The following is a 12,770-nucleotide window of genomic DNA, read 5'->3' on the forward strand; positions in this document are numbered from 1 at the left end:
CCTTCCTGTTGATATTCTGTTACGTGTTGTTGCTGTGTGACAGATGGCAGCAGAGGGGTAGTCTGACACAATGATGTCTGATATGGAAATGTATGTAGAGCAAAGACATGTCACTGAATTCTTCCATGCAGCAAAAATGGCACCCACTGCCATTCATCAACGCATGCTGAATGTTTATGGTGACCAATCAGTGGATGTGACAGTGAGGGAGTGGCAGCAGTGACAGTGGATCATTTCCTCTGGTGCAGATTTTTAGGAGTGCAGAATGCAGGCTCCCCTTTGTTGCTGGAGAAAATGCACAGCTAATGGTAGTGGCTATGTTGAAAAATAGTGCTTTGTAGCTGAGAATTTGCTCTATCAGAGTGTTACCATCTTTGCACTTGTTACAGTTTTCATGGGAGTAAGTGGGAAACATTACTGTCAGAGGGACCTATGCATTTTAATTACCTCAAAATGCACAACTTTGCACATAATAATTCATAGTAATAGATTTAATAATAATAAATAAAAAGTTGCTACCTTTACCTTTTCAGCTTCTACAAACATAGGGCAGATCCAAAGATCTGATCTGCTTCCAGATGCTTCTCAAAAACTATGAAAGTACCGGTATAGTTTCATATTCTCAACTTTTATTAAGTTATTGTGTATGGTTCTTGAAAATGAGGAAAAAAAAATACTCCACAAAACAGTTTGTCTGAATAAAAACATGTATAAGGGAATTTTAGGTTGTTGTTTGTGCTGATTTTTATTAAAATGCCTCTGTACACTTTTCACTTCGTAGAGCAGAAGTTTATTTGTTACTTATGAAGATAAAATATGGTTTATGGTTATTTAACTCTTTATCCTTTTAATTTAAATGTGTAGTTGTAATGCTTAGGAGTTACTTAAAATTGAGCAGTCTCAGAGATGATGGCTGACATCGTTTGATTCACTGATAGGTTAAATTAAGTAGTGCACAGCATCCATAGGATTTGTCTTTTAGAGGATTTACTTAATCGAAATTATATCATGTTTTAGTGCTGCATTGTGTATATACTGAATTGTAGCTGTGTTCTACTGTAGCACTGAGATACTGCAGTAAAATACTTACAGTCAGAGCAAGTTGATGGAAATGTGATGGTACACAAAGTGCAGTACTTGCGCAGTAAAGCACTAAATGCTCTAAAAATGACCACAGCGTATTTTTAAATAGAACATGATCAATTAATATCAGAGGACAGATTTTTGTGTGGGACAAGTTCTTTTGACCTGCTGGTATGTTCATTTCATCTTTTACATGATATTATCTTAAATTGAAGTCTGCTTGAGTCAAAAATAAATGCCAGCTGTTTAGTGTCAGAGCTGCATTGTTTCTACAAAGTAGAGAGGAAATAACAGATTAAATTAGTATTTCATAGAATCAGCAAGCATAACACAGAGTATGTGGATAATTTCTTTCAGTGCACAGTTTTGCTTCTATAGATTTTTTTAGAGTCTCCAAGACTGACTCGATTCTTGAGCACCTGCTCGGTTGCTAGTTTGTTCCTTGTTTATGTCTCTATTTTTGTTGAATGTTGGTTAATTACTTCGATCTTTGTTGTCTTATTTTCTGTCTCTTGAAGTAAGAACAACTGATGCTTCTTGATAGTACCTTATGGTCTTCAACTGGAAGGCAATATGTAAGATGTTGGGTTATGTTATTGATTTTTGACTTTTTTCAATTTCCTTATCTCCCTTCTTGAAGCTCTTCTTCAGAGTAACTGATGACAGAGCAAAACACTCAGAGCTGTATTTGGTGGGAATGATTTGTTACTATGGAAAGCATTACTCTACTTTCTTCTTCCAAACTAAAATTCGTAAATGGATGTACTTTGATGATGCTCATGTCAAAGAGGTAAGAAAATGTTTAGAAAAACAGTCTCTTTGAAATTTGCTAACTACTTGTGTACAGATCCTTACTGATCTTTAAAGATTTTGAGAAATTTAACCTATTTTCCCACTCAAAAACCCATAGCTTTGTACCTTTTCATGAGTAAATAAAGCGTTCTTGGGAAAGCATACTGGAAATCTCAGAAGCGCCCCATTCTTAGTTTTGTTGTGTTGGCTGATGTTCTTCCTTTCATGTCTTTTGAAATCCTATTGTTTGTGCACAAGGCTATCATGCTTCTCTTTCCCTTGCTGAGGAGCAGCATTGCTATTTAGTGAGGGCTTTTGGGGTTGTTTGTTGAACTATCTGGATGCCAATCTTCCCCAGTAGTTGTTGCCAACAACAGATTTTCCACTTGTTTGTTCCTTTCTTTTCTTTTCACCAATCATGAAGTCCTTGACATTCCATATACTAGTGCTAGAATATTGGCACAGTGTTACTACATCCTATTTGTTTGTTTTACTTTATTTCACACCACTTTCCTTTTATTCCTTCTTGTCATGGAGGCTCAAACATGAGAGAGGAAAATTTTCTCCTGTAGTCGTGCCAAGCACAGTCTCAAAGGGAAAACTAATCCTTCCATTTGTTCTCAGTCACATTTGTCTGCAGCAAAAATGCCTATGATAGGTATTGCAGTGCTTTAGTTGAATTAACTGCATATGGAGCAGTTTTTTTTCTTTTAGAAAAGATGTTCAGTGCGTTTAATAAAGTCTGTATTTGTATATGAGGAATATTTCTGAGATGATATAGTGATGGTAATTACCTCATTTTTCAAAATGCTATGGAGTTTGTTTTAGCAGCAGAGGAGGTTCACACTCCAAAGTGGTTAGCATTGGCTTAAATTTGCTGTCATGCTAGAGGTGTAATTTTTTGCTTACCATTCATTTTGTTTATGGTGGTGGAAGGATTAAAGAGCTTTGTTAACTGGTCTTTTGTTTTGACTGATGCAAAGTTTGAATGTTTGAAGGGATGAACTGCCTTTTATTAAAACAAAACAAAAAAAAAATCAGTAACAACAAAGAAACCAAACCCTCTGAAAGGGAAGGATTATTTTTGTAGTTATACTTTTAGCAAAAATAATGGTTGTTTAGTCACAAAATAGTGAATATCTTGGTTTTAGCTGAGCTGGTTCCACTGTGTTCCAAATACGTTCTTGATCAGCTGATGCTGTGAGTGATAATTTACTTCTCAAATAAGCTGAGTCTCAGAGGAATGGAAATGCCAGTTTTAAGAGATAGTTTGCTTGCAGTTACATTTTAGAAGTAATGTTCCTTTTTGAAGTATTTTTCAACTTCTACTAGTAGTCTTGAGGTGTCTTCTTCAGTACTGGATGTGGAAGAAGTTGAAGAATGTCAGTAAAGAAAGAGGAGGGGGGCAAAAGGAGTCCTTATTGTAGAAAATTATGACAAAGTTGTCTTAATATTTTTTGTTGTTGTTAATTCAGATTGGTCCAAAATGGAAAGATGTTGTGACAAAATGTATTAAAGGTCATTATCAGCCTTTACTGCTGCTGTATGCTGATCCACGAGGAACTCCAGTATCGACACAAGACTTGCCCCCTCAAGTGGATTTGCAGCAATACAGTAGGACTTGCTATGATAGTGAAGACTCAGGTAAACGCTCTGGACTGCATGTTTATTCCTTTACTCTGTAGTGTTGTGTGTAAAAAGTTTTTATTTTGAGTGTGTTTCTGTTAGCGTTTGTTACTTTTCAAAGCTGATCTAGAATTCTTAGGAGAATTTACAGTATTTTACCTTTGAACCTCTCTTCCAGTGGATAGCAATCTCTCAGGCATAAAAATAAAAGTTAGAGAAAAGATGGAAAAAAGAACTGAAGGGTCTGTTGTGAAATGGCTGTAAAGAGGAACAGTAACTGATGAATTCGTGGGCTGAGCTCATAAATCCATCAGTAGTTCTATCAGGAACGGAATGATAAAATCATTCCAGTCAGAGGAAGCTGCAGAATTAAGCTTGGGAGGGAAGTTAGGGAAAAGAAACATTAAGGAAACATCACAAATGCATCCTTTGGGATGTTGAAAGAATCTGAGGGAAAGGAGAAGAAATACTGGGGATGGCAGGAAGGGAGGGCAAGAATCAGTGCAGTTATCAACCTTTGGCTTGTCTTTTTTAAAGTAACGTATGAGATACAGACTGATTTGTGGGAAACTGAAGGAAACTGAAGGAAAAGCCTTTGGCAAAGGCTTATGCATTTAGGTGATGTTTAGTTGATTCCTTTTTCATTAAAAAAATAATAATAAAAATTTACAACTGTAGATATGTAAGACTTAACATTAAAGATGCCAGTAATGCTTTTCTACTTCCTGAGTTCTGTGTAATGTAGGTAGTCCTTTGAATTAGAAAGGTGTATCCAAATAAGTTGCTTCAGAGGTGATAACTGCTCTACATATTGTTAGTGATGTGATGGGCTGCTGGGTTACTGAATTTCTGGATGATTCTGGATGTTAAAGTAGGACCTCAGCCTACAGTAATATAATTCGTGAGCAATAGATATATTCAGAGAAAGATGTGCAATTGCAATCCAGATAAGGTGAAGACTAGAAACAGGGTTTACTTTTATACAATAATGGCTTAGCAAAGAAAATTGTTTCTGTTTTTGGATGGTTGCAGAGAGTATTTTATATTAGAATGGATTTATTGGTTGTCAAGTATAACAAGGTAAAGCCAAAACCAGAAATACAGCTTTTTCCTGGGTTTTTAGCCTATTTTTACATCTGTAATTCTAAGAATGTTTTATGGTTTTCATGGACAATATCTAGCTTTATGCTTCCTAATCAGTAAATCAATAGAGAACATCTGCTGTCGTCTTAGTTATATGTTGATGGTCTGGTAGTAATGAAACAAATCTCCAACTCTTCTTAAAATAAATGCAAATAAAGGCTGTTAAGAAAACTTCTCACTCAAGATGTCTTTCAATTTATAAATATATCTTCCTATTCTGAAGAAAACTAGGGAGCCTGGAGTGGGGAAAGGCCCTTCACTGCTATCCATCAGTTGTGAGCACCTCTACAAGCATCAGATTGATATATGCTGTAAACAGGCCTTGTAGTTCTGCTGCTTGGTCTCCAGGAAATACACTGCAAATGCTTCTGCTCAGTGTCCCTTCAATATCTAATATTATTGTGTTCTAAAACAACTTCAGGAAGCTAAGTATAAAAATACATACATATAAAAAATGTTAAAAGGTGTTTCCTTTCAGATAGAACTCAGAAGGTTATGATGAGTAACCTGCTCTTTATTGCAGAAAACTTGGTGAATCTCCAATTAACCACAAGAAATTGAAATTTGACATTAATTTCTTTTCCAGGGAGAGAACCTTCCATCTCAAGTGATACCAGAACAGATTCCTCTACTGACAGCTATCCTTACAAACAGGCACACCATGAGTCTGTGGTCAGTCACTTCTCTTCTGACTCACAGGGAACGGTCATTTACAACGTGGACAATGATGCAGCTTCTCAAAGCAGCAGGGACACAGGTAGCAGATAAATTTATATCGCAGTAGTCATTGTCATTAAATATGGTGACTACAGTGGAGCTCAGTGAATAATCTCTTTTTATGCAACCCATAACAGACTAGTGAACAATGTTTGCTATCCTGTATGGTTTTGGTTTGCAGTTAACCATTGTAATGCCTAAGATTAGCATAATTTTAAGTGTATGGCTGGCTTTTGTAGACTTTTATCTAGCCAGGCAAAAATTTACACACACTATTTGTGTTATCCCCTATCTACCTGCTCTCTTAGTCATGTAAAATTCTGGAACTTGGAGTTTGTTTTGCACTACCATTGTACAGTTTGTAAGTGATGTGTGTTCTACTTACTCATCTATGGGCAGTTTGTTTCAGGAGTTGCAGCTGTCTGGGAAAGGTATTTCTCTCACTAGGAATCTCCCGTAACTGAGTACCGAGGACTTCCTGTGTATGTGTGTGTTGGCAGTGCATAGCAGTGTATGTACTGCACCAGGGAGGAGCATAAGATGATTTCCTGCCTGTGCTATGGAGACAAGTGAGAACATACAGTTGGAAGAGAGTCTGTCTTCATATTCCTTCAGGCAGCTGAAGAGTCTGCCTGAAGACTCTCTTGTGGAAAAGAAATGAACTGGAAGTCTGCAAGCTTAGATCTGTATTACTCATGGCCAGTGATCTCAGTCAGCCTGCTTCTGCATGCACTACTAACGTCACTTCTGAAAAAGCAGTGCATGAGTTAAGGGCGCACTTCTCAAGCATCAGAAATATGACCTGCTAAATCCATTGGTCGTTACTTTATTGTTCTTTTAAAGACTTTCTAAGAGGAATAACTTTGAATCAGCAGCTGTTGGTTGCAACAGGGTCAATAGCTAATACACCACTGTGTCCTTCTGGTTGTGAAGTAGTTGCTGTTACATCTTGTGACACTTAGACATCTTTCGTCCATTTGAAACAATCTATGGTACAAGCGTTTCACATTGCAACCTGAAAAAAATGTTTCAAAGTTTTATTCAAGACTTTTTATTCTAAGCAGAGGTTCAAGTAACTGTAAACTGTGGTTTTAGATAGCTTTGCTAACATTTTAGCAAATACTTAGCACTGCAAGTTCTGGTAATAGTCCTCAGTAGAGTGTGAGAAAGAAGGGAAAGTTGGAGCAGAATTGGAGAGTGGTGAAGAAACAAAATTCACATTGATCCAAAGATTACTGAAAAACCAAAAATGAAAATGCTGGTGAAGTATTATTTGTATGGTCTGCAAAAGTAGCAGAAAGTGTACTGTATTAGATTACCCTTGGTACAATTTTTCACAAATCTGTTTGTTAAGAAGAAAGAAGGGGAGGGTAGTAGGAGGGTTGCCACCATGTAAGCAGATTAAGTTCGATATATAAACTTTTTGTTCTGTCATTTTTTAGTGATGCTCTCCTCTTCTTTTTCTTTCTTCTCCCACTGATTCTGTCCTATGTTATTCCCTTCAGTTCTAGACCATTTCTCACCACCTAATTTCAGTCATCCTCATCTTCCCTGATTCTGCTTTAGTTACAGTCAATATGTCCCCTTAGCTAGTCACCTGTCTGGATGTTTTCCCCTTTTATTTTTGCCTTCCTGAAACCTTTCCAAAAAGCCAGTCTGCCAACTTATGCAACTGTTCAGTCATCAAAGGGTGATCCGTGGGGCTATTAAGAAGCCATCCACATTGACCTGTCAACTGTTGCTGCTATTGAATCGTTCTGGGCAAGAGCAGGATTCTGCATTTAATGGCCATTTACCCCACTGCTTCAGCCCAGAGTTTTCTGGACCCTATCCCACATCGCCCTTCTGGGAAGGACCAGCATTGGGTCATAGGACCTCAGATACCTGGGTTCTTCAGGATGAAAGCATGAAGGGTGGCTGCATGAGCCCTCTCTTGCTCCTGCCAACCTGTGCTGCTGAGAAAAATGTGCGTACCCTATTCATGCAACTGAGATTTCCGTGGGAGGGAGTAGTGGATGTTCTGTCTTAATCTCTTTGATTTCATTCTTTCTCTATTAACATATTCTGTCCCCCATTCCCTGACACACAAAAAAAAAAAAGAAAGAAAGAAAAGAAAAACCCCCCAGTGAAACTTTCTTTTGAATACTGCCATTTATGAAGCCATTGAAGCAATCCTACACATGGAGGATGAGGCATTTAGGAACACATTCAGCAAGGCACACTTCCACATGTGCAGTTGAGCACTCAGAAATCCTGCCTTTTTATTTTAGTGAAGTTAGTGAAATGAGTGTGAAGTTTCTGACTGTATTCTGGGACTGCTAGTTCCTCTATTGGTGCATTACACTGGTTTTAGTCATTGTTCCAGAGGGTACAAGTAGAAACAGTGTAACGTGTGTGTTGCAGGCTCATGATTCTTGGAATCTCTTCTATGTCTGTTAAACATTCAGTGACGTTATGACAAAATCTGCAGTTTATGAGAAGAGGAGAAAATATTTATGCACTGCTAGCAGCCTTCATTTTTACAAGGCTGAATTATGTTCTTTCATTAGTCTATGAAGACAGACTCTAAGCTAACTAGTCTTTCTTGCAGGCACGAAGAGTGCTAACTAACCATTCTTACTAAGTTGAAAGAGCTGTAAGGGAAAAAAATTTCACTAGAGAAGTTGTGCACTCTGAAGTGAAACACAATCCTCTTTTATCTTGAGAGACACCACTACAAGGTATAAGATACTACTGTTCCTTTAGACCCTAGAAGATGCATGACAGTCCATTCTATGGGGGTAAATGGCTTCTCCCAAAGAACTGACTGCTTCTTGCTCAGTCACCTAAATGCTGTACATCTTCAGTCTTCACTGTCAGCATTTCTCTTTTATTCCCGTAGTTCTTTTATTTATTTTATTTCTAAAGAATTTAGCTACAAAATCTTTGTACAGTTTACAAATGAATAGAAACACAAGTTTTGTGTAGCTTGCTTTTTATTGTTTGGATTCCTTCCCACTCGTACTTGTAGCACCTTTGTGGCAGTTGTAGTTGGAGTGTATTACTTTTTCAACTGTTTGAAAGTACGATTTTACTTGTAAAATCTACTTTAAGTGTTGTTGATTTTGATGTTAATTTCTAGAAAAGGGCCAGGCTCAAAACAGCCAGTTGCATAGTCTGGGGGCTGTTCATCCACTGTTGAGTAGTACAGATTTTTCCATTGCTGTCATCCTGTACAAGGTGAAATTTGTTGATGTTAAGGCTAGATAAGTCTTTGTAGCTTATTCATAAATTCCCTTCTTATCCTGCATCTCTGCTTGGGACTACTCACGTGAGTAAAGCCATGCGTGTGTTTGTGCTTGAAGGCTTAGGACTGTGAACGTGTGAGAACCGTAAAATTAAGAAAATAAGTGGTAATACAGAAAACACGTAATTAATTGTCATATACTCTTAAGTCACATTTTATCTGAGGAAAGTTAGGAATATATCATGTGCAAGAGAAAATGCTAGGACACATGAGCTTGTAGTTAAGGGGACGTTGTTGTGTGTTGATCCATGCTGTTGATGTGTGTACGTTCTTAGCTTGTGGCAGATGCAAATTAGCTGGCTTAGCCCTTGAGAGCCAACTGAGGCTTCTTCCTTGTAGCCTAAACTAACTCAAATTACTTTGCTACAGGCCAAGAGAGTGCAGATAGAGAATTAGTGTAAAGATGCTGATGATGTGCAGTAATTTTTTCTTAGACGTTGACTTGCTCATGCGTTTAAGCCTTCATTCAACAGAATAATGCCAAACAAGCTGTCTGTAGTTTTTTTTGTTCATAGCTGTTAAAACTGAGCAAGTATTCAGACAGCAAAGAAATGGTATCCTTAGAGTTCTCCTTTTGGATAATCTCTCATTATCAGAGTCATTGGAGGGAATGTATCACTGATAACCTTAAAACAAAACAAACAAAAATAAACCAGACTTCCCTTCTCCAAGACAAAACCAGAAACTTGTGGATGGAAAAGCTTAACCAAACCTGAAAGTTAGCATTGGACAGTCTGCAGCTCCTAAGGAGCAGAAGAGCCCTACTGTTCTCAGCACACATAGCGATCAGTCCAAAGGCTCTTGTCATCTCAACTGTGTTCTTCTGTCCTTTCAGGGCACCTGACTGACAGTGAGTGTAATCAGAGGCATATTTCCAAAAAGAGCTCACTGGCAGACCGCAAGAGGAGTTCTAGCCGGTCTCGGCGAAAAGGAGATGAGATTCAGTCATCAGGATACCACAGTGAAGGCAAGAATCTCTATTTTATTGAAAATATCCATATCTCTTTCTGATTTTTAAGATCCTCACTGTATATACATTTCTCTCCTTGTTTGTTACATCTTTGCCTGCATTTTGTCTCTTTCTTTTGCTTTTGTTTTTTTTGCTTTTGTTTTACTTTTCAAAAACTGCATGAAGATGCTGTAAGTCTGCTAGCTTAGTCTGAAGTTATTTTTGTGGCTTTTGCTCTCTCTTTTTCGAACTACAGGAGAAACCTTGAAGGAGAAACAAGCCCCCAGAGCTGCCCCCAAGCCATCCAGCAGCACCAGCAGACTAAGGGAATTTAAGGAGACAGTGAGCAATATGATCCACAACAGACCACAGCAAATTTCTCAAACCAACCAAAATTCCCCTCATGGAGGGAGTCATATGGATCAGGCAGAAACACGGCCTTCAAAAAGCCTCTCTGTGCACTCTAGAGACTGGGAAGTTGAGAGTACCAGTAGTGAGTCTAAATCCAGTTCATCTAGCAGGTACCGGCCAAGCTGGAGACCCAAGAGAGAGTCTCTTAATATAGATAGCATCTTCAGTAAAGACAAGAGGAAGCACTGTGGATACACTCAACTTAGTTCTTTCTCTGAAGAGGCAGGTAAGAGGTTGAGAAGAAAGGTTTACATTGAGGTGTGGAATTTATAATATTCTGCTATTCAGTTTCATTTAAGTAAAATAGAGAAGTGAAATTTTGAATGTGGCTGGTAGTGACTCACGTCCTTGAAGTTTCTTTGTGGATATTGAACGTGCGATACTTGTTTGTTTTCCATATGTTACATTTCACATTTTAGCAAATAATAAGGGAAACTTTATTGTCTGTACTGCTTAAATGGACTCCATACTACACTGCTAAGTATTTGGAAGTTCCTTACTTGGGAGTGGCCTTTTTTATTGGTCAGGGTTTTTCTTTTGATTGTTTTTGCATGATGGCTTAAACTATGGCGTAGCAAATACTTCATGCATTAGTGCTGAGCGTCCATTATGAGGATAAGAGCAGCTGATGATTTACCAGCATTTGTTTATGATGATTTATGCAGCAGCTATGCAAATTGAATATAGAGACTTTGTCCTTGGTTTTACTCTTTCTTCAAGGTGAAGGAATTTGTTGTGAACCACTTAATGTCTTTTGTTCCCCTTGCCCCACCATCTGCTTCCCTTCCCCTAATTGGTAAATGAATGTAGTACAGTCACTTTATTCTTATTCAGGAGGTGTATATTCCTGAAACTGTTAACACTGTAGAGAACAGCTGTTTACCAGTTTCTTTCTTTTTGTTGGTATGCTTCTGGAACTGCTGCTTTTTACTGCGTGTAGATGAGAAGGAAGAGATCTGTGTGACTGGCAGTGGAGTGGTGGTTAACAAGGACACTTGCAGAAAACTTAGAACCTTGAGAGGTGGGGGCAGCTGTCACCAACTGAAAGGAACTAAAAGTTTAAGGGAATTGGGCAGCAGAAATAAATGTATAGAGGGAAGATAAAGGTAGAAGAGAGCACAGCTTAGGAATAAACAGCACGGGAATAAAAAAGCAAAGGGAAAAAAGGAAAAAGGTAAAAAGGAAAAGGATGCAAAGAGGCAAATGAGAACATACAGGAAAATCAACAAGGAAGAATTGTAAATAAAAATGTTTCTCATCACATTGTAAATGGCAGGAAAAAAAAGGTAGAAAGTGTAGCATCTGAAGTTAATATGACAGTACAATATAAACTGGAATTACTAAAGGCGCAGTTGGGTATACTGTTGAATGATTTTGTGCAGATACAAACTGCTGGGGAGGAAGGGATTTTCTTTTCAGATTGGATTGTTTGGGAAAATATGGTAACATGCTAAATGGAAGAGATTCGAAACCAAATTTGTTGAAAAGTAACAGAAATGCTGTAAATTATTTTTTTCAGCTTTCTATTTCTAATTTGAAATGAACTTAAAGACACTACTTCTGGTATAAGCATAATCAAGGAGCAAAAATATGTAGATTTGCTGCTCTGAAAGTCTGGATATTCTAGTAGGTTATTTTCTTTTATCTCAACAGGTAAGGAGCTTATGGAGAACGAGGTCAAGGAACATACTGTTCAAGAAACAAGATCAAGCCAGTCAAATGTCAGATACAAGCGTCCTGTGCTAAGCCGTGGTACCCAGCATGTGATGGATCAGCATCCTCATCTGATACAGAGGATGGAGTCTGGATATGAAAGCAGTGAACGCAACAGCAGCAGCCCAGTTAGTCTGGACATGCCCTTGTCTGAAAACTCAAGCACCCACAGGTAGATTTTAACAAACTTCATTTTTGGAGTGAAGTCTGCATTTCTGTTTTGCTGTGTTACATAATGCTGTAGAACAAAACAAAAGAAGCCAAAGTTAGCCCCATGAAAGCAAGCCAACAGCACAAAACAGTCATCCTAGCTTGTAAGGCAAGTTCATTGAGGCAGGGAGAAATAGAGAGGAAATACGAATCTGAGTGAGATTGATCCCTTTTCTTGTCAGTATATTGATAACTTACTGATGATGATGAGTTATGAAAAGAAAAATAAATGAATGAGACATGTAACGTTGACTGAAATGATGCATTTGAAATAGTCATACCTTTAGTCTACGACTTAAAATCTCAAATATCAAATTTAACATGAACTTAGGATTGATCATTCTCTTTCAGATAAATCATTGTTTCGTAGCATCTGCGTACAAAATCAGAAATCGATAGTCTTGCATAGGAATCTTTGACCTTGTCAAAGATTAGGAAGGTTAGGAACTTAGGAGGAAGTTTTTCACTCCAGGAGAAAGTTTTTCACTGAGGATGGTGACACGCTGGAACAGGTTGCCCAAGGAGTTTGTGGATGTCCATCCCTGGGTGCGTTCAAGGCCAGGCTGGATGTGGTTCTGGGCAGCCTGGTCTGATGGTTGGCAACCCTGCACATTGCAGGGGGTTGAAACTGGATGATTTTTGAGGTCCTTTTCAACACAGGGCATTCTATGATTCTCTGATTGTTAGTTTGAGAGATTCACTTAAGTCTTGCAAGACATCTGCTGTATTTACATGCAAATATAAGAACTACTGTCCTTTTGCTTATTTGCTTTCTCTTTGTCTGTTTCTTTAAATAATCTTCTGTGGTAGCTTTTCTTTTTTCCCCTTGGAACTATAAAA

The 12,770-nt window shown here is 38.0% G+C and overlaps 1 protein-coding gene across 1 annotated transcript in view; it reads left to right on the plus strand.

Moving 5' to 3' along the window:
* USP54 (ubiquitin specific peptidase 54) overlaps nt 1–12,770 on the plus strand; it is a gene marked incomplete at both ends in the record, with an annotated part of 49,231 nt that overhangs the window by 21,134 nt on the left and 15,327 nt on the right. The window contains 6 exons of the mRNA XM_079535701.1: nt 1,724–1,873; nt 3,351–3,519; nt 5,231–5,401; nt 9,483–9,614; nt 9,853–10,233; nt 11,661–11,892. Coding sequence (XP_079391827.1) covers nt 1,724–1,873; nt 3,351–3,519; nt 5,231–5,401; nt 9,483–9,614; nt 9,853–10,233; nt 11,661–11,892 — 1,235 coding nt within the window. The remainder of the gene's footprint in view (nt 1–1,723; nt 1,874–3,350; nt 3,520–5,230; nt 5,402–9,482; nt 9,615–9,852; nt 10,234–11,660; nt 11,893–12,770) is intronic.

This window comes from Tetrao urogallus (genome assembly GCF_951394365.1).
Source record: "Tetrao urogallus genome assembly, chromosome: 5".
NCBI lineage: Eukaryota > Metazoa > Chordata > Aves > Galliformes > Phasianidae > Tetrao > Tetrao urogallus.